The sequence below is a fragment of the Anastrepha obliqua genome, chromosome 5 (assembly GCF_027943255.1).
Source record: "Anastrepha obliqua isolate idAnaObli1 chromosome 5, idAnaObli1_1.0, whole genome shotgun sequence".
Taxonomy (NCBI): Eukaryota; Metazoa; Arthropoda; class Insecta; order Diptera; family Tephritidae; genus Anastrepha; species Anastrepha obliqua.
Genome location: NC_072896.1, coordinates 57,107,788 through 57,130,881, shown reverse-complemented (window position 1 = coordinate 57,130,881; position 23,094 = coordinate 57,107,788). Strand labels below are relative to the sequence as shown.

The 23,094-nt window shown below is 36.6% G+C and overlaps 1 protein-coding gene and 2 pseudogenes across 2 annotated transcripts; all 3 read right to left on the bottom strand.

Annotated features, from left to right (window-relative positions):
* Nucleotides 1-16,828, bottom strand: LOC129248507 (FERM domain-containing protein 3). 2 transcript variants are annotated; one of them, XM_054888077.1, is made up of 8 exons: nt 16,631-16,828; nt 11,985-12,089; nt 11,883-11,925; nt 11,642-11,815; nt 11,208-11,587; nt 7,992-8,080; nt 6,094-6,308; nt 1-907 (listed from the first exon to the last, which is right to left on the bottom strand). In XM_054888077.1, the coding sequence occupies exons 1-8, from the start codon at nt 16,715-16,717 to the stop codon at nt 420-422; spliced, it is 1,581 nt and encodes a 526-aa protein (XP_054744052.1). In that variant the 5' UTR covers nt 16,718-16,828; the 3' UTR covers nt 1-419. The 2 variants fall into 2 exon arrangements, with proteins under 2 accessions (XP_054744052.1, XP_054744053.1); XM_054888078.1 differs by having other exon boundaries at nt 651-907; nt 6,089-6,308.
* A 5,139-nt stretch (nt 16,829-21,967) lies between these two features.
* Nucleotides 21,968-22,155, bottom strand: LOC129249645 (U2 spliceosomal RNA; annotated as a pseudogene).
* A 254-nt stretch (nt 22,156-22,409) lies between these two features.
* LOC129249600 (U2 spliceosomal RNA) lies at nt 22,410-22,595 on the bottom strand (annotated as a pseudogene).
* Between the last annotated feature and the right edge of the window lie 499 nt (nt 22,596-23,094).

Here is a 23,094-nt window from a genome sequence, read left to right as displayed (position 1 = left end):
TTCGAGTATATGTAAACTTATAATTATTAATTATTAATATTAAATTAAATTATTAAATATTAATAAATTAAGTCATATTTTTATGTACTTATAGGTATATCTACTGGTTGGTCAAGTTTAGAAGTTTGCAACCATGACTGTCGATTTCATTTTATAGCCAAAGTCCAATCTTGGGTTTAATAACTTTATTAACTTTTATTAGATTTACAACTTTGAAAGAGTAAAGTCAAACTTTCTTGTTCAGCCTCGCCTGTTTTCATTACAGCGAAATAAAAAGAATAAATCGAATAAGAATTAGCCAAGTTATCGGCTTTGGCCATAAAATGAGACTTTTGGGGTGATTTCCCTCATATCATTTTTCTTCTTTTTACCATGGAAAAATTCAGATTACTCTAGTCTGTTCGAACCAGACCAATTTCTTATTTAATAACCATATCTTTAATAAATTTTCTCAGAGGTACATAATATTCATCTCTTAAAACAATAATTTCAGGTACATTACGAATGTAGTCAAATAATTCTGATTGGGACTCAAGAATGATAAATGCCGACAATGCCATTGTTACCACGACGAAAATCAAGGAAGGAAAAAATGATCGCATTATATGAAACTTACGGAGATTTTTCGTATGTCTTATTGTGTTTTGGTAAAGATTGGTGTTTTTTCCTATACTAGTGTTTCTGAGAGGAGAGGACTTTGATGTGGGATTATTAACATGTTGTCTTATGTGGTTTTGCGCAAAATTATCTAAACCAGGATTACAATAATTGGTTATAAAATTGTTGTGATAAATGCTATCTTCATCTGCCATTTGCGATTGTACTCTATATCCATTTTCTCTTCCCGAGTCATCCGAATAAGGAATCCAATAATCAGATATCTTTGATCGAGGCAAAGTGTTATATCCTGAAATATCAAAAATTAAAAAGAAGTCAGTCCCAAACGTATTATCATGCATACCATAAACGAGTACATATACAGACATATAGAATGTATTATAGGTAAGTATGTTGGACTTTAAATGGCGCTGGAGTCCCCATTTATAGAATGGTTTGATTTACATTTGAAATACAATATATCTACATATGTTATTTAGTCAAGCAGGGGCTAAGGAAATAGAAAATCTTACTTAAACAACAATATATAATATAAATTCATGAATAAGCAGTTTTAATACATACTCATCAACCATTCGAGATTATTTGCGGGTGCTAAAATGACTGCGCTAAAAAAAATGTTGTAACCATCACAAGAGCCATTGTTGTATGTACGCAGCAAGTTGTGCTTTTAGACCCCCACCCACTAGTGTAGTTTTAGTGTAGATCAGACAGACGGACGGAAATTTAGTCGTAACATATAATAAGTAAGGAAGACTAAATACGGTCTAGATCGAACCTTATATACCCACATACATGTTACTAAATTTGGGATTCAAAAAACCTCATAGACAAAGAGTGGCGAGGTTTAATCCTAGCTCAACAATAATTATGTTTCATTTCCCAATATTTTACGTGCCTCTTATTGCTTTCTTGGGTTTATTATTTGTACCAAATTTAAGAAAGTTTGCTTTATTTATAACAGAGACATTACTTTTTTTCTTTTTTGAAAATGATCGTTAAATGGGAGGTAGGCGGGGTTATTGATCGTATTCGTCCCTTTTCAAGATGAAACTACCTTTGAAAAAGGGCATTGAAATATAATAAATACATTTTTTCTAGAGTTAGGGGCAGGCATGGAGGGAGGGACAGACATGGCTTAATCGACTCTACTCATCATTCTGAGCATTTCGGCAGGTATATTTCTAAATCTATCTCTACCTATCTAAATCACATACAACAGTCATGTGAATAAAGTTCTTATACCCTGAAGCGCAAGTGGGCGGGTATAAAAAGTGAATGTGGTTTTTATAGTGGGCAGGTACAGTGCGGTTCATTTAGATGTTAATAAATTAATAAATTATTATTTAAGAAATTAACAAAAATTAAGTTTTATCGGTACTGTATTGGTTCATTTAAAACAGCAAACATTCCCATTATTTATGGAACACAATTGCATTCATGTGGCTGTCCTGGCTGTAGTACACCATTTTAATCAAGTTTCCTAGACCTTGGTAACGGTTTCTAGCTCTCATCTCCCGAATGGCTTGATCAATATTCGCCTTAAGGGCATGGATTTTTCACATAAAATTGGCATTTCACGACAGTCCACAAGTCTAACGGCGTTAAATCGCTGCTCCTAGGTGGCTAACCAACATCGGCAATAGGGCTGCTAACACAATGACCGAACCTGCTCAAACCAAATATCATCCGTCCATCGTCCATGGCCAGTGAGCCAAAGGATTCTACCGCTTCAAAATCCGCGCCAAACTGTCTTTCTCTGAATATGCATTGGTTTTTCGATAATCACGCGCGGGTTTTATGATCCGCAGATACAGCAGTTTAGTTTGTATACATAGCTACACGAAATTTCACTTTATGAGGAAATATGATTTTGGCCTTTTCAATAACCGCACTCTTTGGGATCTACAACATTGACTTTGGAAATGAATTTGCAATGTTTCACATGTTGTACAAGCCTAAAGCGATTAATTTGATTCCGGGGAGATATTATACCGATTTTCCGTTAAGATTTCCAATGGAAATTAACTGTTATTGTCAAAATAATATATGATTAAAATAGTACTATATGGACCACCCTGTCCGTTTTTGTATCTTCTTCTTCTTCTTAATTGACGCGATAACCGCTTACGTGATTTTGACCGAGTTTAACGAAGCGCGCCAGTCGTTTCTTTCTCGTGCTAACCGGCGCCAATTGGACACACCAAGTGAAGCCAAGTCCTTCTCCACCTGATCTTTCCAACGCAGAGGAGGCCTTCCTCTTCCTCTGCTACCACCAGCTGTTACCGCATCGAATACTTTCAGATCCGGAGCGTTTGTATCCATTCGGACGACATGACCCAGCCAACGTAACCGCTGGATCTTTATTCGCTGCGCTATGTCTATGTCGTACTAAGGCTCATACAGCTCATCGTTCCATCGCCTGCGATATTCGCCGTTGCCAACGTGTAAAGGTCCAAAAATCTTGCGCATAATCTTTCTCTCAAACACTCCAAGCGTTGCTTCATCGGATGCTGTCATCGTCCAAGCTTCTGCGCCATACTTTAAGACGGGCATGATGAGAGTCTTGTAGAGTGTTAGTTTTGTCCGTCGAGAGAGGACTTTACAGCTCAATTGCCTACTTAGTCCAAAGTACCACTTGTTGGCAAGAAAGATTCTACGTAGGATTTCAAGGCTGACATTGTTATCGGTGTTAATGCTGGTTCCTAAGTATACGAAGTCCTTTACAACCTCGAAATCATAACTGTCAACAGTGAAGTGGGTGCCGATACGCAAGTGCGCCGACTGTTTGTTTGATGACAGGAAGTACTTCGTTTTGTCCTCGTTCACCACCAGACCCATTCGCTTTGCCTCTTTATCCAGTTTGGGGAAGGCAGAACTAACAGCGCGGTTGTTAAGGCCGATGATGTCAATATCATCGGCATACGCTAACAATTGTACGCTCTTATAAAATATTTTGATTGAGCGATTAAGTTCTGCGGCTCGTACGATCCTCTCCAACATCAGTTTAAGAAGTCACACGACAGCGAGTCACCCTGTCCGAAACCTCGTTTGGTATCAAACAGCTCGGAGAGGTCCTTCCCAATTCTAACGGTGCTGCTGCTGTTGAGCAACGTCATCTTGCGTAGCCTTATTAGTTTTGCGGAGATACCAAATTCAGACATCGCGGCATACAAGTAACTCCTTTGCGTACTGCCGAATGCAGCTTTGAAGTCGGCGAAAAGATGGTGAGTTTCGATACTCTTTTCATGGGTCTTTTCCAAGATTTGGCGTATTGTGAATATTTGGTCGATGGTAGACTTTCCCGGTCTGCAGCCACACTGATAAGGTCCAATCAGTTAGTTGATGGTGGGCTTCAGCCTTTCACACAATGCGCTCGCTCGAACCTTATAGGCGATATTTAGAATACTAATCCCGCGGCAATTGGCACAAATTGCAGGATCACTCTTATTATGGATTGGGCAGAGCACACTTAAATTCCAATAGGCAGGCATGCTTTCATCCGACCATATTTTGCATAAGAGCTGATGTATGCACCTTACCAGCTCCTCGCCGCCATGTTTGAATAGCTCAGCCGGTATTTCGTCGGCGCCCGCGGCTTTATTGTTCTTTAGCCGCGTTATCGCTATTCTCACCTCATCATGGTCGGGTAGCGGAACATCAATTCCGTCGTCAACGATTGGGGTAACTGGATCTTCACATTCTCTGTGACACGCGCAGCTGTCACTATTTAATAGGTTCGAGAAGTGTTCCCTCCATAATTTAAGAATGCTCTGGATGTCGGTCACCAGATCGCCGTCTTTGTTCTTACAGTAAAACGCCCCGGTCTCGAAAACTTCTGTAAGCCGCCGAACATTCTGGTAGAGTTTTCGGGCGTTGCTCCTATTGGCCAGCATCTCAAGCTCCTCGCACTCACGAATTTCGGCCTCTCGTTTCTTCTATCGAATAATACGTCTCTCTTCCTTTCTTAGCTCTATATAGCGATCGGACATGGCTCGCGTTACGCCCGATCGCAGCGTGGCTCTATAGGCAGCATCTTTTCTTTCGGCGGCAACATGACATTCCTTGACGTACCAACTGTTTTTTCGGGCTCGCCGGAATCCGATTTCTCCTTCGGCGGCGGTACGTAGAGAACGAGAAATGTTGCTCGATTGCTCGTGCATGCCGGTTTGTTGGGCAGTACTCTCTGAGAGCAGGAGTGAGAGTCGAGTGGCGAATTTTCTGGCTGTCTGTTGTGATTGCAGCTTTTCGATGTCGAACATTCTTTGCGCAGGTAGATGTACGTTTTTTGCTGCACAGAGGCGTGTGCGCAGCTTGGCTGCAACGAGGTAATGATCCGAGTCGATGTTGGGTCTTCGGATCGTACGTATGTACATCTAATACACTAGACGCGTGTCTTCCATCTATCTCAACATGGTCGATCTGGTTTCGCGTTTTTCGATCCGGAGACAGCCAGGTAGCTTGGTGTATCCTTTTATGCTGGAATTTGGTGCTGCGGACTACCATGTTCCGGGCCCCGGCGAAGTGGATCAGCCTCTGTCCGTTACCGGATGTTTCGTTGTGCAGGCTGAATTTTCCGACTGTGGGACCAAAAATTCCCTCCTTGCCCACCCTGGCGTTGAAGTCGCCAAGCACGATTTTTATGTCGTGACGGGGGCAGCGCTCATAAGAACGTTCCAAGCGCTCATAGAAGGACTCTTTGGTCGCATCGTCCTTCTCTTCCGTCGGGACGTTGGCGTAAATTAGCGATATCTTAAAAAAACGGGCTTTGATGCGGATTATTGCGAGACGCTCGTCCAACGGATTGGCGACAACCCCCAACAAATCCGACACCGAATTTGCGCTCCTTTACATGGCAGCTGTAGTAGACGTCGCAAGGTCCTATGGTTTTCTTGCCTTGCCCCGTCCATCGCATCTCTTGGATTGCAGTGATGTCAACCTTTACTCTCATGAGGACATCAACCAGCCGGGCAGAGGCACCTTCCCCATTAAGGGACCGGACATTCCAGGTGCATGCCCTTAAATCATAGTCCTTAGTTCGTTTGCAGGGGTTGTCATCAGTGTTGGAAGATCTCATCCGAGGCTTTGTGTATGTTTTCATTGGGGGAGGTTTTTAAGTGGCGGGTCCCAAACCCAGCGCACAACCAGCTATCCTGGAATGTTTCGCCTTCTCACTTTAGCTCACTCCCGAACGGGTGTTCGGAAGCTACCCAGAGGATACTTGGGCTAATCCCAGGAGTTGTGAGCTGCTTGAACCATATGCAGAAGAATCGTCGTGACCACTCCCAAGTGAATGGCGATCATTAACTTTCCCCACTTGCGTGGATTTCTACATATGGAACCATCCTCTGTATCTATTGCACGAAAAAAAAAAAATAAAAAACCTGTAAAAACCTTTAACTTTTTTACATTAGCCCCGTGACTGTTAAATGTGCTATATATTTTAATGTAAGTATCTGAAAAAATATACTTTACGGATGTTGGATAAGTCTCCTTTTGGACTGGAAGGTGTCGCCGGCATACTGTTGGCTTTTTTCCTGTTTTCTGATCCATTGGTTTCTAATGGGCAGTTCGATGTGATAATATCAGTCAAAATTTCTCGTTCTGTGCGTCCAGTATATTTAAATTTTGTACCTCGAGAAAAAATTCCACCTCCACAGTTTACATATGCGTTGCCGCAACGAGGAAGTCTAAAATTATATAAAAATTATTGTGAGTATTTAATTTCTACTCTGTAAATATACTAAATAAAAACATAAAACATTCTACATATCGCACAACCTCTTCAGAATAGACAAATTTTTAAATTTCTCAGCGACTAATTTATTCTAGCTGCCTCCATTGTACTGCTTCATAATATCAGGTAGTAAGGCACATGTGAGGAGGAAGAGAATTGTGACGGGTTGTGGCAGATATTTTTTAAGAGGAGCTTTTTCATGGCAGAAAATTGTTTTTTCATGGCGGAGGTTTGCCATTGCTTACCGAGGGGTGACCGCTATTAGAAAAAAAAATTCTTTCAGTATATACGGCGGCCGACCAACCAACCATTTTCGGTGCCTGACTACCATTCGGAGTTCGTAGGTTCAAACCTCCGTGAAAGTTTTTAGATTTACTTACCGTAATACAAGTCATTCAAATATTGTGGGTATTAGTTAACACTATTTTAATATGATCTTTTACATTAAGGAATGTGCAGTAATGGCGGTAGTGTTATGATGTAGTAATTATTAAAAACATGGTACTCAGCAGTAATTGACATGTATTTGATTGAGGCAAAGCTTATTTAAGATTACCCATGTAACGCGAAGAACTGTTGCATCAAATTGGTGCGTACATTATGGGTAGTTAAACAGGGACTAAAAATAATAGCCACCTCGAGTATATAAATTGAAATGGTAGTCCGAATTCTGAAATTAAGCGAATAAGGAAGAATAGGCGAAAGCAGTAGAAACTACCAAACACATTCCCATGATAGCGGGTTCTACGTTACCGGAATGACTCGGGTTTTTCCCGACCAAGTGCTGCCGCCCCAGTAAACTAGCCCTGTCTAGAGTACCGTATCACACCCCCAATCTTTCGTCACAGGAGCAATCCCTTGCAGCACATTTGCTCAGAATACTTCTCTTCTGCATTTGGAGGCTTTATACAATATTAATTTGTGCTTTCACAATTTAACACATGGCTTTCATTAGTTTGACTAGTTTGAATCTCACAAATTACAATATCACCAAGTCATTCAATTTTCACAAGCGTATGATTTCTCCTTCTTTTGTTTGTTTTGTGTTGCGAAGGGATACTCAATTCGCCTTGGGTTTTCTGAACGGAAGTTAGAATGATTTTTTCTCATCAAGAAAGTTTAGATTTGACTGAAGAAATTGAATTGCTTTATGGTTGATTTACATATAAATCAATTCCTATTCAGTATGAATTATTTTACACAGAAAAGAAATTTCTTAATATCATATAAAAAACCAAACACCCTTTTTTAAATCGATTCTAATCAAAGTCAATTTAAAAATTTTACCGAACTTTACTCTCTGGTTTGGAATTGTGGCATAAAGTGAAAAAATTGTGGTAGGAGAAGAAAAATGTGACTCCATGGGACTTGAACCTGAATCAAATATGCCACAAAAACTACATGGGTCATATCCTCTATCCGTTATAAGTTAATTCTCCGTAACAATTTTTAAGTTTATCTGATCCACTGAGAGCATTTATTTTACCACATGAATACGGTTAATCATTCAATTTTGTACTCGAAAAAGTGTTATTTAATATTTTTGTCTTCTCATTCAATTCACATTTTCTGATACCACTTTAACCACAAGTTTGAAAGATATTGGATAACGCTCCAGCTATGAAAAGGAACTTACGTGAAAAATAGCATATGCTCAATCGCACTTCTCCAAAGATATCTGCATGCGGCACCAGATGTACACTTAAATCCAACCGTAAATTTTTTCTGTATAAATGATATAAATAAATTGCTTAATCCAAACATTTATTTAATGAATACTTATGTAATTGAAATGTAAATATATTAATTTTTGAGGTTGTTTATTGATCTTTAAGTTTTTTTTTATAAACTTAATTTGATTGCACATAATTTGCGTTACAATAAAAAAAAAATGTTAGTGCTTAAGAAGAATCGTATTACGAGTTCAACGTATACTCGTAAAGATACAAAAATGGTTTTTATTGTATTCCTGTAATAAAATGAGTATAAATAAAATTTCGTTTTTGAAAGGAACGGAAGGAACTGCCTTCGGTAGTTAGCCAATTGATGGTCTACAGAAGCCAAAAACTTAACGAAACCAAAAGAGTGAATAGTGAGAACTCACAGCTCCCAATTCATCTCGTTCGATTTAATTTTTGACACTTCGTACTATTCGTAGCCCATGGGACTCCTCGGGAAAAGAACGAATTTGAAAGAATCAGCTGATTGGCTGACGTTAACGGCGACATGACAGCAGTTTTTTACAAAAAAACCGAGATTTTATTGGTGAAATAGGAAAAAAATCAACATGGCCTCCGCTCATGCTGCTTCGTTCCCGTCAGAACAACGACTGATTGGACGAGGGTGTGAATACGTGTGAAATAAGAGTTCGGCTGCCGAGTACCCGGTGATGCGGCAGCCGAAGTTGCTCGCCCAATTTTGTTGTTCACCATAGCAGATTGACCAAATCAGAGATGTGGGTGAACCTCCGCAAACAATTAAATGCTTGATGGAAAGAAAAATTAAGAAAATGCAGCGGAGAGGGAAATTTTATGCCTCAAACGAGCAGATACATTATGGAAAGAATGAGATGGCGCCTATCGTGGTACCGTTTACTTTGCTCTTAGCGAATTCGACAATGAGTTCGTCGTTTTAGCACCCATATGTCCAGATTACCATTTTCGTAGCTTGATTTAGCATTTTTTTGTTATTTAGTCTTGGAGTTTTACTTCTTTCTTCATGACATTTTTCTAGCCTGTTCTAATCAAAAGTAATGTTTATAATTTGGTAAAATATACATTTATTATATTAAAAATTAGTTCAATAATTCACTCAGTCTTATTTAGCTTTACTCTTTTTAACAACTGGTCGCATTGCCCGCGATTACAGCTGTTGTTGGTGTTCTTCTGCTTTCAGCAGTCAAATCTCTCTCTCGCTACAGCAGTATTGCCTTGCTTTTGATATAAAAACGCACTCAAATGCCCATTTAAAGAAAATAAAATACCAAATTTCTGTTGAACTATTTAAAGAATTTTGTATGCGTGACAAATTGTCTTTAAAATTTGTGTTTTTTAAATAAATATGTTATGGATATGTACAATTTAATAAATGACTTTTTTGTTAAAAGAAAGGGAATGACTTATTTGCTATATTTCAGGTTAGGTAACAAGATAAGGTATTCTTTTTGTAAAAATGTCGTTATGGTTTTTTCTGGTATTTTGTTGCTTATTTTTACTGTGAATACACCTCTTGATGCCCTATGTCCTACTAAGGATTGAGGACGGACGGAGCGATTACAAATTTGCATTAGCACTAAAATCTTCTCAGAGTTTGTTTAATAATACAGTTTTTTTTAACTTACAGGTTCGGTAGCATTACATTAAAAACAAAAAGACACAAACACCAAACTTAAAAATTTTCGCATTTTGGGTATAAAAAAGCACTAAATTTATTGTGAAGAACAAATGGTTCGCAACACTGCACAACTTGGCAAAACTGACGTTACGCACTCTCTGATGATAGCAATCTTGTTTCTATCATTTTTGGAGCAGATATGGTATAATTATCTTATCTTAATTTACTTAAGAGATACTGTTTAACAAATTGAAATCTAGAGAATACTATGTTGTTCATTTAGTTTTGCGGCTCGATAAGAGAGAGCTTGTTAAGAACATATTTGAAGTTTAGTATCGACCTGCGACAGTATTTTCTACAATGGAAAAATTCAAGTATCGTGCAGTGATTGAATTTTTCTTTTTGGAAGATTTAAAAGAAAAGGAAATTCATCAACGAATGTTGAAAGTGTTTAAGGACTTTTTGCCATCAATTAGTAGAGTAGAAATATGGGTTGCTGAATTTAAACGTGGTGGTACAAGCCTTGAAGACGACCCACGGCAATAATGTCAAAAAACAACAACAACACCAGAAATCGTACAAAAAATACAGGATAACGTATTAGAAAATCGTCGAGTGACTGAAAGAGATTTTGAAGAAGCCTTAGGCATCTCATTGGTCAGTGTAAGCAATATTTTGTCTGAAGTATTGGGCAAAAATTTTCTTTTGTATCCGGATTGGATTCATATTCGATCCAGACCCAATTCTATATGCCCACCAATATTTTAGTCATTTAATTTGGTTGCCTGTTATTTTTTGGAATAAAAAACTACACACTAGACAATGAGAGTTTTAGCTTTTAACATCAGACGAACATACAGTGGGAGATTCAATAGATGTACGTCCTTTTGGGACATCGATATTTTTTTAGTAGAAATAATCAAGTATACATCAGTGATTCTCCTTCTAAAAATTGCTTTCCGATAACTTTAGTGAACTCTATATAACGACGTTACCAACATTATTATGCTTTTGCTGCCAAATCGTTCATAGTAGCAGTCTCCCAATTTTATCTCATTGTGCCAAAGTAAAGCGAAAGCGAAAGCTGTATGCAAATAAATCACTGTTTTTGTATATTAGTCCCCTTGTGACTCACAATTAGGAAGGGGTGCTTGAATAATATTCGGCAGCGGTTTTTTTCAAACAAAATAATTAATGATCCATGAGGTGGAGCAATTTGTTTATAAGTTCTGAATATTTGAACTTAAATAACAAACTAAACTGTTTAGTTGAATAGTTAATAGGGTTTATTTCAAGGAGTTTTTCACCAAATCTTTGATCTTATATACACGAGAGCGTGGGTGGTTGTAATAAGATTTTAATTTTTTGTAGTGACCGACCAAACGACGAGAGGAAGAGAATTTTAGCAATGTTTTATCAAGTATCAATACATTTGGATAACATAATAACACATAATATAACAGAATACAATTTGGATAGCATAATACAATAACATATTTTTTTCAAAAATATTACTTACAAGTTCTCTACTCGCATCAGTATAGCCCATGTGAGCAATGAACATTCTGCCCTCGTAGTTTAACTTTCGTATTTCACTCCAGCGGAATTGTTGTGAGCGCTTACCCGAAACAAACGTACTTATACCCAAAAAATTTACACCAATATATATTTGGCAACTCTGGTGGTCCTTAACATAATGTGGTTCAATACCATATGCTTCAAGATTGCGTGCTATTCCTAAGAACTCATCTATTACAGCATTTAAATCTTGTCCTTTCTTCCGTCCTTTGTGTTTATTCATAATTTTTTTTTCGATTGCATCTATTTGCCGCACGGAAAATTGAAGAGTAGAAACGTAATTGTCGGTGTGAACATTCGCATCGTAGTCTCCAAATTCTTCTGCAAAGGTAGTTAAGTTAAGGGTTTGTATCATCAACGTTTTTAGAAATATACCTTGTACAATTAAAGATGCTAAGGTTATGAATTCATCAATTGAACAGTACAAGCGCCCGTGGCTTACGTCACGTTTCAATTGTTTATACAACAGCACCCGGACATTAGCGCTTAGGTGAAATGGATCCGCTGGATAAAATTTTACACGAAATGAAAATATTAAGGGGTTGACATCTGCAATTAGTTTTGAGGTTACTTCTTTACAGTGCTTCTAACATTCAATATAAGTTCGAGCATTAACCTTTGCATTGTTTTATTATTAGTTTTCCTAAATCCAACCATTGCTGCAATATTTATAATATTCATATAAATTATTTAAGATAGTTAACTTCAATTTTCTTACTCTTTGTTTACAAGTATCCAAGTAACGAAGCCCAAAGTAATCTTTTTCTTTAATGTTTAATTGTTGGCTTAACTGGTCTAGAAGATAGTTGCCTTTGTGAAATTCCTGAAAATAATGAGTACACAATATTTCTTGCAAATAGTAATAAACACGCGGTCCATTAGAACATTGAAATTTTAGCAGAACTTCACATCATTAAACATTTTTTAAATTAATTTTACATATTGTAAATTTTTCTTAAATTTGTGACTCATACATTTAGTTAGCATTACTAATACCTAGTGGCTCAGATTCGATCAAATACTTTCTCAAACACATTAATAGGTATGAGTGGTATGAAGCCCACAGTAATCAAATACCCTGTGATAAACTGGAAAAAGTGCAAAAACAACTCGTTAAGAAATTTAATATGGAGCTATCAGGTTCGATAAGTTAAAACACAATTTTATGGTTTGAAATACACTTTATAATGCAGTATTGTCTCCCTGAATATCAATACACTTGTTCCAACAAGATTTCAATTTATGAATTCCACAGCTGTTATGACCTTATCATTTGATCAAAAACGCTTTCCATGCATGCATTTTTGAGGTGTGGAAGCAGATGGAAGTCGCTAGGGGCTATATCTGGTGAAGACAATCGTACTTTAATTCATGGATTTTAGACACTGTTAAAATGCTCTTGTCACGCGGTGCATTGTCCTGATGAAAAAGCATTTTTTTCTTTTGCAAACTGTGTCTTTTTTCACGAATGTTTTCCTTCAGCTGGTCTAAAAGATTACAATAATACTCAGAATCTATTGATTTACCAGTTTGTAAGTAATCTACAAACAAAATTCCTTTTGCATTCCAAAAAACTAATTCTAACACCTTCTTGGTCAATTTCTGGGCCATTCTTTATCATCTTGTTTTGATTTAGGATCATGGTGATGAATCCATGCACAAAATCCACTTTAGCCTTTGGAAAATGCTTTAAATGTTGCTGAGAAAGTTGCATTTGAATATATTTTTGTTCCATTGTTAGCGAATGCGGCATTCATTGTCCACACAGCTTTTTCAATCCCAATATTTCAGTCAAAATATTACTTATACTGCCCAATGATATGCCTAGGGCTTCTACGAAGATAGAAGATACTTCAGCTACTTGACTATTTTCCAATCCGATATCCCGTATTTTTTCTACGATTTCTGGTGTTGTTGCTCAGCAATCCATCTTTCTACTGTACTAATTGATGGCGAACAGTCCTTTCCACATTCGTTCCTAATTTCTTCGGTTTTTAAACTTCCCAACAAGAAAAATTCAATCTCTGGACGATACTTGATTTTTTCCATTGTAGAAAATACTGTGACACGTCGATACTAAATGGCTTGCTTGACTGTATACTGCAGCTGTTTAGTTCAAAATTGTCAAATATGATTGACATACGTCGCAACTTGCAAAAATCAAAACCTTCCGATAAGGTAATTAAAATTCCGGCACCTTGATGCATGATGATGGATGGAGAGATGGGTTTGAAAGGTACTTGAGAGTTCGACTACCATCCCAGAGTTGGGTGCTTCTCCGTCCTTCATGAATACTGCTCGTTGCTTCGGTTGATGAAGCACACTTGTTAGCTACATCCTGCGATATACATGGATTGTTGAGGCTTGGAAGCCACAGTTTATTATCCAATTCGGAGCGAGCGGTGTCAATGATTCCTCCTTTAGAATCATCACTACTAACCTTCGTTTGTCATCGATCTCACCGATCTTCGCTATCTTCCAGTCGCTGGTAGGTAGACCGGCCATTTACTCTATTTAGAGCTAGTTCGTTTTAGTCAGTCTCAGCGCTTTGTTTCCTTCCATGTAGTTTGTGTTCTGTTGCTTGCGTGGTATACTAGAAGTGCGGGCAATATGTCTCGTCTTACCGCAGTTGTAACACTCTAATCCGAACTGCTAGGCTTCGTATTATTCCCTTATTGTTTCCTCTAGCGAGGTAGGCTCTTCGACTTCAACCCGATGGACTTTGTGCACTCGATTGCTGTTTCCTGCGTCAGGGCAAAATACACTGTTTCCGAGAACGCTCTCTTCATCGTTGAGGATGCTGTCCGCTTCATGTCCGAACCGCGTATATCTCTTATGAATGCTTGGTTTTTCATATTTTCCACGAAGTCTGCAGTTTCGTCAGTTCTATTTGGCCTTTGTTCACTTATGTATTGCCTCTCTCTTGCTTCCAGTTCTGACGTTATATGTGTCTTCCCTGCTTCTAACTTGGATATATGTTTTCCGCCCTATGGGGCGATAATATGTGCAGAGAGGTGTTTTCTTATAGTAGTTCTTTAGTTCTTCGGTCTTCTTTGTGTTGGCGATAGCTACTACCGCCAAATGAACTTTTTTTATTATTTATTAAGAAATCTTTACTATAAATTGAAGGGAGGTACTTTTTATTTACTACTTTAACATAAACTAATCATACACAACAAAATTTCAAAATTTAAGAAGCAACACCAAAGTGCAGTGTCAAGCTCCTTTTTCCAAATAAATATTGAATTCGGGCAAATTCTCTGTTCTGATCACTGAAATATCAAGTGTTTGTTTTTGTTTTTATACGTGTTGTGGGCCAAAAATCTCTAATTTTTTTTATACCGAGTTTCATTAAAATACCTGTTTTTATACTTATATACGACTTTGAAATAACGGGTCACTAATACATCTATAAACAAAAATGTTTTTTTAAATAAAACATAATTCCTAAAATAATGCCTTGTTAAACTTTTTTTTTAAGATTAATATGTTCTTTCAAAAGAAAAGCAATAAGTACATTTTATAACTAACCATGACCCACTGTGCATTAAAATTTCTACGTAATCGCTAGGTCACTTGTAGTTGGACAATAAGTCCAATAAGTCTTGCATAAGGTGGCGCATAATTAATAGTCCATTTTTTTTGCATCAATTTTTCACTTAATAAAAAAATTATTTTGAGTGATGGAAATCTTTATTTGACCTTTACGCACTCCATTGCTCCACAAATATGATTGACGTATGACGCCGTTTGCAAAAATTATAAATTTTCCGGGTGCTTAATTTTGCGCCACCTTGTATAAACAACTCGAGAAAGCAAAAAATAGTCGCTAACAGATATTGCTACAACGAAAAAAATCAACAAAAGTCGTTACTAATTTAAATAATATCTGGCATTGTATCTGACAAATCAATTGATGACAGCATTTTTGGTCAAGTCCGTAATAAACGTGAACGCTTGTATCAAGTAGCGATAAATAGTTGCAAAATAGATTTTTTTCCTTATTTCAATTTGAATTTTTATATGTTTTGTATTTATGGATTGAATTTTCACTGTACACTAATTTTTTCTACTAAAAATGAATTGTTTTTGTTTTATAAATACTTATGTAATATGGATTTCATTTTACTTCTTTTGCACAGTTTTTGGGAAAATATTTAGAGTTTTTTCATCTTACATGATTTTTTAATGTTCTGGAACATATTCCAAAATTTACCATAGACGCATGTATTTTTTAAAAGATCTTTTTTTCACGCTTTTCCAAATAACGTACATATTTACCCTGTAAAAAAAATTGAATGTATATATAGAAATTTTTACTATAGGTCCCAAGGAGGTACCCACAAAGAGTGACCAATTTCAAATATTTTTGGAATATTTCTTAATCAACATCAACTAAACATATGTAAGTATGTATGTACATATATACAAAGATTTATTATCCTGTATCACTGATTCTATTTCTTGCCAAAAATTGTATGAAGCTATACAACTGGCTAGTTTTTAATGAATTCAGTCAAGGCGCTATCACTCTCATTTTGAAAAAAATTGCTAAATCGTTTTTAATAATTTCGTATCCGCATACAAAACTAGCTTAGTCTCGAAAGTTATTAATTAGTACAATAATTCTTATATGGAAAAAATGTGCAAAATCATCAGGGGAAGAAATAAAAAATCTACGGCATTTTTAGCAACTTCAGACTTGCATGCATTTATTATACTTAAATTTAACAAGATATAAAACTGCATACCAATGTTTTTTAGAAATTATATTTAAGAACTAAGGAGTGGGAATGAAAAGTTTTCGGAATTATTGTAATTTTTTAATATTATTTATATGGTTTTTGCAAGACAGTGAACTTTTATACAAAAACTAGAAATACAGCAACAAGAAATATATTAAAAACTGGTTGATATATTGATGTGCTATCATTTGTGGCTGGCTGTTATATTACACAAATTCAATAGAAATGCTTGCTGAAGTTATTAAAGTGCACGTTTTAAGTTGTAAATCACACATTACGTCATTAATGCAATGTGCTGATATATTTTCTGCTTGCGCTCGTAATCAGAGTACCCAACTGATAATCGAAAATTCTAATAAAACCTCTTTTAATATTCGATTTTCGATTTCAACATTTAGTTCATGGAAAGTATAGTGACTTTAATCAGTTGCTTGCATGGTACACAACCTGATTATGTTTAGTTGTGCGTTTTACTTATACTTGTTGTATCAAGAATACCGACGCTTTAGAGATTCTACCAGCATGCATTTACATACTCGTCAAATTCTGCAGTAGTAAAATATAATCAAAACTTATGCATATGACTTTGAGAAAAATAGGAAGTATAAGTAATACTAACTAGAAACTCATACTCAACGACATTGAAGTCTTCCAAGAGATGCACTGCACATTTGTGGGCAGCATTTTCAGTTTTTTTTTTGAACATTTTATATGTTTAGTATCCTTTTTTTTAGAAATTGTAAATGCTTATTTCTTTATACAACACATAACAACTAGGAAGGCAGGATTTACTTTTCTTATTTTTACTTTCAAGTGATTTGAATTGTTAACCCTGATGTGATCTTGTACACATACTTAAGGCTCATATACCAGTGTACATTGGTTACTTATAACAAGTAAATCTTAACAGGTACACAAGCCAAATATTTTCTCGGGTAAAAAACACACATTTAAGGACACTCGTATAACAAAATTATATTTTTCTCATAATATAAACTCGGCAGTTGCGAATATTCTCAGGCTTATTGAATGACTGCATTCATTGCACCCTGTTTCCAATACTAAACTTTCATACATACATTTGGAAGAAAGGCTTTGAAGAAACAGATATACGAAGATTGAAAGGTTTTAGTTTGAAAATATATTTAAGAACCGTAAACAAATAAGAATGTGTCCTGCAATATTTTCCTTGTAAGAGCAAATCATTACATTACTTTTATCTAATTTTAATTTTTATAAAAAAGACTGAGATATTTTGATAAAAAATGCTATTTATAGTATTTTTTTTTTGGAAGTATAATTCGTTGGTGGCCATAGCCGAATAGGTTGGTGCGTGATTACCATTCGGAATTCACAGAGAGAACGATGGTTCGAATCTCGGCGAAACACCAAAATTAAGAAAAACATTTTTCTAATAGCGGTCGCCCCTCGGCAGGCAATGGCAAATCTCCGAGTGTATTTCTGCCATGAAAAAGCTCCTCATAAAAATATCTGCCGTTCGGAGTCGGCTCGAAACTGTAGGTCCCTCCATTTGTGGAACAACATCAAGACGCACACCACAAATAGGAGGAGGAGCTCGGCCAAACACCTAACAGAAGTGTACGCGCCAATTATTTATATATAATATATATAATTCCTTTAGCACAAAAAGGAAGCATTAAAAATCATGGTAAATGGTGAATCTATAATTGAAAATTGCATTAGACGTTGAAAAACACAGATATGGTCTTCTCATTGGAGATAAAATGTACATATGTATATAGCAATGTGAAATTTGTTACCCGTAATCATCTACAAAATAGTAAATATTTTGAAACTCTTTTCCATTTTGCACTTAATTGTTCTTATTCTTTTATGTACATATTACTTTCCCCTAAATGACGTTTATTCAATTGTTATGTCACAGCCAGATTTATGTCACATGGATTTACTTATACATAAGATGGCACAAAATTAACGAAATTGGATAGGTTTTTGAATAACTTTTTTACTAAATAAAACAAAAATGAGTTTTAGTGAAGGGCATTTTTATTTTGACATTAACACGTTTCATTGCTTATTTATTTGTAAAATAGGATTGACGTTCGAAGCCATTATGAACCTTCCGGTCTACCAGTATGCTCTGAATGGAAAGGGGAGTCAATTTAGCTATGTTGTTCGTCCGAGCGCAAGATACCTAAAGCAAAAATTAATATATTTAAATTAAACTTGATATACATATATTTATACACTATTGTCTAAGGAAGGGAATAAAACTCGTCCAAACACCACCTAATTTAGTAATTTCCTATTAACTCTTGATAACTCTTCACGACTTCTAACACATGTTGGTTCTTTTGTAGAAAGCTTTCTATGCACAGTTATTAGCGCATATACATATCTATGTACATACACTTTATTTTATAAGATGTAAAGATATGATTGCGAGGGCAAACATACTACTGCAATTTGTAACTTGTTCAGCATTTAAAGGAAAATATTAATAATCACGCAAGAATTCATTTTTTTCTCCGTGGATTTTAAACAATTTAATAAATAATTTATTATTTTCATACTCAAAGCGTTGAATTGTTGGGTCAGGAAGATTTGCCCATCGTGATCCATGTCTTATCAAGTCAGCCATTTGGCAGAAATAAATTAGAAAGTGAAAATAAAATATAGGGTGGGCTATTTAACCTTTGAGCTTAAACTACTGATTGTTTTTAATATGTAAACTATAATACATTGGTGTTAAGACAGAAAGTTAGGTTAATATATGCGGCTTACGAAACGGGTCAATATGCACTTCAACAACGTTGGGAAATATCAAAAATTTATTTGCAAAATGGCGATACTGCAAGAAAGTTACGTTTTAAATTGGGTAGAAGGGAAGCGTCATCCGGGAATCAATTTGTGAAACTTGTGGTTGAAACTGGATACATTACAGCAATAATCGAACCAGTTACGAATTTAAAGCGCATATAGTGCAACCCCTTTGTAATTCATATGGAGGCAGCTGTTTTCCTTTTGACGATAGGGTAGTTTCACCAGTTCTATCTTAACGGTATACCGAGAGGTTAAAAATGTAGTGTATTCACAGTCTTTCATAAAATAATTTACTTCTAAGGAAGTTAATTTGTAATTGTAAGTTAAATCATACGAGGTGTGTTCAAAAAGTATCGCGAATTTTGAATTTTCGCAGGTTACGTATATTCGAATTTCGATTTTTTTTGTGGCGATACATTGGTAGTCATGTCTCTCACTCATGCCGACGAGTTCAGACATTTCCAATGTTCAGTTAATTGTTGACATCTGCTTTGCTTGCACGTGTTTCGGCTCATCTTCGATTTTTACCTATTCAACAAGATGGATCAAAGGACCTGTATCAAATTTTGTGTGAAAAACGAAATTAAGAGCGCGGATGCGTTCCGAATGTTGACTGTGTCATACGGAGAAGCTACTTGGACCAAAGCAACATTTATCGGTGGTACAAAATGTTCTCAGAAGGCCGAGAAGATGTGAACGACGAAAAGCGTGCCGGACGCCCGAGCACTTCAACAACAGACGAAAAAATTTATGAAGTGAAGAAAATGGTATTGGCCAAACGTCGAATCACCTTTAGAGAAGTTGTTGAGGACCTAGACATATCGATTTTTTCAATGATTTGGGCATGAGACGAGTCGCCGCAAAATTCGTACCAAAACTGCTCAATTTCGACCAAAAGCAGCATCGCATGAACATTGCTAATGAGATATTGGACTCTGTCCGCGACGACCCAAATTTGCTCCAGAAGATCATAACTGGTGACGAATCGTGGGCTTATGGTTATGACGTGGAAACCAAAATTCAATCATCTCAATGGAAGTTGCCGCATGAACCAAGACCGAAAAAAGCTCGCCAAGTTCGCTCGAATGTAAAAGTTTTGCTTACCGTTTTCTTCGATTGCAGGGGTGTTGTGCATCAAGAGTTCTTGCCAACGGTCAATAAGGAATATTACCTGCAAGTTATGCCGTGCAGACCGACTACCACCATAACCTATGCCCAATTTGCGCTAAGCAATCCGCCAGAAACGCCCGGATTTGTGGAAGAACAAAAATTAGCTCTTGCATCAGGATAACGCCCCTACTCACACATCGTTGCTTGTGCGCGACTTTTTGGTCAAAAACAACACCACAGCCACCGTATTCCCCAGATCTGGCCCCCTGTCACTTATTCTTATTCCCGAAACTGAAGAGGTTCATGAAAGAACGACGCTACGCTACGATTGACGATATAAAGAAGGCATCGAAGGAGGAGCTGAACAAGATAAAAAAATGATTTTTTGAAGTGCTTCGAAGATTGGAAAAAACGCTGACACAAGTGCATAATATCTCATGGGGATTACTTTGAAGGGGATAAAATAGATATTAATGATGAAATAAATATTTTTGAAAAAACACAAAATTCGCGATATTTTTGAACACACCACGTAGGTTAGGCTAGATTAAACTGGTTGACTTGCAGTCACGCATAGACCGGTTCGGACCGTGGAGATACTAGATGGAGTTCATTAGATATGTGTTTTCAAATAGTCCATGTGGCCTATTTCTATTGCGAATTTAAGGAAACATTTCCAACGTACTGCTGAGATATCTTCCAATCCACCAAACTGTGGTGGTTCCAGATTTGCGAAGCGTGTTTTGAATAACGCAGGATATTATCAAAGGAGATGCTCTACAGCTTTTCTTAATCCCTGCTTCCTTCCTTTTTCCTGCATTCCTCGCTGTTCGAGATTTCTAATTATCTTATGAGTATGTGCTGCTATTAGGCTATGTTCCGCCATGATATGATACTATCATCGACTACGACTGTGATCATCATGTTTACACATGATCTATGCATTCCGGCAAGTGGACAATCTCTACCATTTTATTTTGAATTTTCTGACCATGTTTTCGTCTGGTTCGTTGCATATTACTCGTATTGAATTTAGTGTTTCGTTGGCAAAATCCGAGGATAGAGATACCCCGTTTTTCACTATATCATCTACTGTCTCGTTCGTTTCAATGCCCTCAAGGCCTGGAACCCAATAGAAATGTAGCTTACAAAACGCTGCCATCCTTTCTACTGCCTCCGTGCTCTGAAGAACTATCTTGAATATTATACTAACCGATGAAATTGCTTTAATGGCTGCCTGAATATCTATGTGAAAGTTAGCTTTGGTGTTGGTCCCAGTAGTATCACAAGCTAGGTCTGGTGCCTTTCCAACTGCGAAAACCTCAGCCTGGAATACACTGCAGTGATCTGAAAGCTTATACGACTTTCTTCGGTCTACCTATGGATAGTATGATATATTCCAGCGCCTACCCCACTAGTCAATTTAGAACCGTCCGTATAAAAGTTAAGTGGATAGTATCATAATATAAAATCTTTTTTCCCCTTAAAAAACCGGAGCTATATAGTCCATATTGACTATATTGTTTCTGTTTATTTAGCTATGACCATGGGTTCTATATAAGAGTTCCTTTAGGGTTTTTAGTCTTGAAAAATATGGTATTAGGTCGAGTATGTATTAAACGGCCACCGTTGGAGTCGTTCTTAGCGCCGCCGTCATGCAAAAAAAATACCAGTCTAACGGTTAGACTTGATAGAAGTGAAACCTTCCGTAAAACAAACTGAGAGAGAATAAGACGAAAGCAGCATTAGGAGCGGGATAATTATAGGTTCATTATAATATTGCTATAAAGTTCATATTTTATTTTCTTCATTTTATCATTATTCATCCTCAATGTTTTCAATTTCAACAAATGATACGAGTGGCTTATGATAGATAAAATATGATACAAATGCTTTGGTTTCGATGTTGTCAAAAAAAATACCCAAACGGTCCGAAGAAACAGACTTACAAATTTCTTCCATTTTCGTCTACTTGTATTCATATAAAAATTTATGTCTCTTCCCACCAAAGCTAAATGTATTAGTATATTTTTTCTTGTATTTATTCAAGGCTGAAATCCCGGCGGTACTGCAATACCGGGCCAACCCGTGGCAGAGGTGGAGAGCAAGCCCCTAAAACACTCCGCCCATTTCCAAAAATTAGTTTAACATTTGTTGTCCTCCGATGGAGGATCTATCAGATGTTAAGCTGATAGGAACAGATACCACACTACCTACTTCAATAGATTTTCTAATAAACCTTTTGAGAATTACACGCTCACAAAAATTAATGTACGAAATATTTATACCGATTCACTTAAACTGACTTTCAGTATCTAAACCAAAAAACTGTTTTCAATATATTAAATAATCAGAAATGTCCTACAATGCAAATTTCAAAAAAAAAAAAAAAAAAAAATTCCATTTTCGTCTACATGTATTCATATAAAAATTTATGGCTCTTCCCACCAAAGCTAAATGTATTAGTATATTTTTTCTTGTATTTATTCAAAGCCGAAATCCCGGCGGTACTGCAATACCGGGTCAACCCGTGGCAGAGAAGGAGCAAGCCCCTAAAACACTCCGCCCATTTCCAAAAATCAGTTTAACAATTGTTGTCCGATGGAGGATCTATCAGATGTTAAGCTGATAACCACACTACCTAGTCAATATATTACATTTTAAATAATAAACCTAATAAACCTTTTGAGAATTACACGCTCACAAAAATTATTTATATCAACATATAATATAACGCTTCGTAACTAAATAACTTTTAGGCCAGCGACGACAGCATGGCGCGGTAGCCGAGCGACTAGCAATGTGAGCTTCCGATCCAAAATCCTTGGTTCGAATCACAAGAAAAAATAAAAGTCATTTTTATTTAGTTCGTCGCTACTTTTATATCAACATATAATATAACGCTTCGTAGCCAAGTTGGTCGCTTTTTTCGTTTCACTTTTCCTCAAATCACTCCCAACGATTCTAAAGAAGTTTTCACTTCAAAAAGCTAGGCGCAATGTTTGAAGATTTTCTAGTCCACCACACCAGAGTACCATAGAGTAGTGTTGGTTTGACCACTGATGTGCAGCACCAATGCATCAGAGAGGGGATCTTAGGTCACCTCAAGCATCACTTTACATGCGTAAATGGTGTTATTGACATTTTTCACCCATGCTAAATCATTTC

Coding starts and splice junctions, on each gene's coding strand:
- LOC129248507 (XM_054888077.1), bottom strand. CDS start 16,717: ATGTTCAAAAAAAAAACTGAAAATGCTGCCCACAAATGTGCAGTGCAT. Junction 12,090..16,630: donor TCGTTGAGTATGAGTTTCTA/GTTAGTATTACT, acceptor CATTATTTTCAG/GAATTTCACAAAGGCAACTA. Junction 11,588..11,641: donor AGCATCTTTAATTGTACAAG/GTATATTTCTAA, acceptor CTACCTTTGCAG/AAGAATTTGGAGACTACGAT.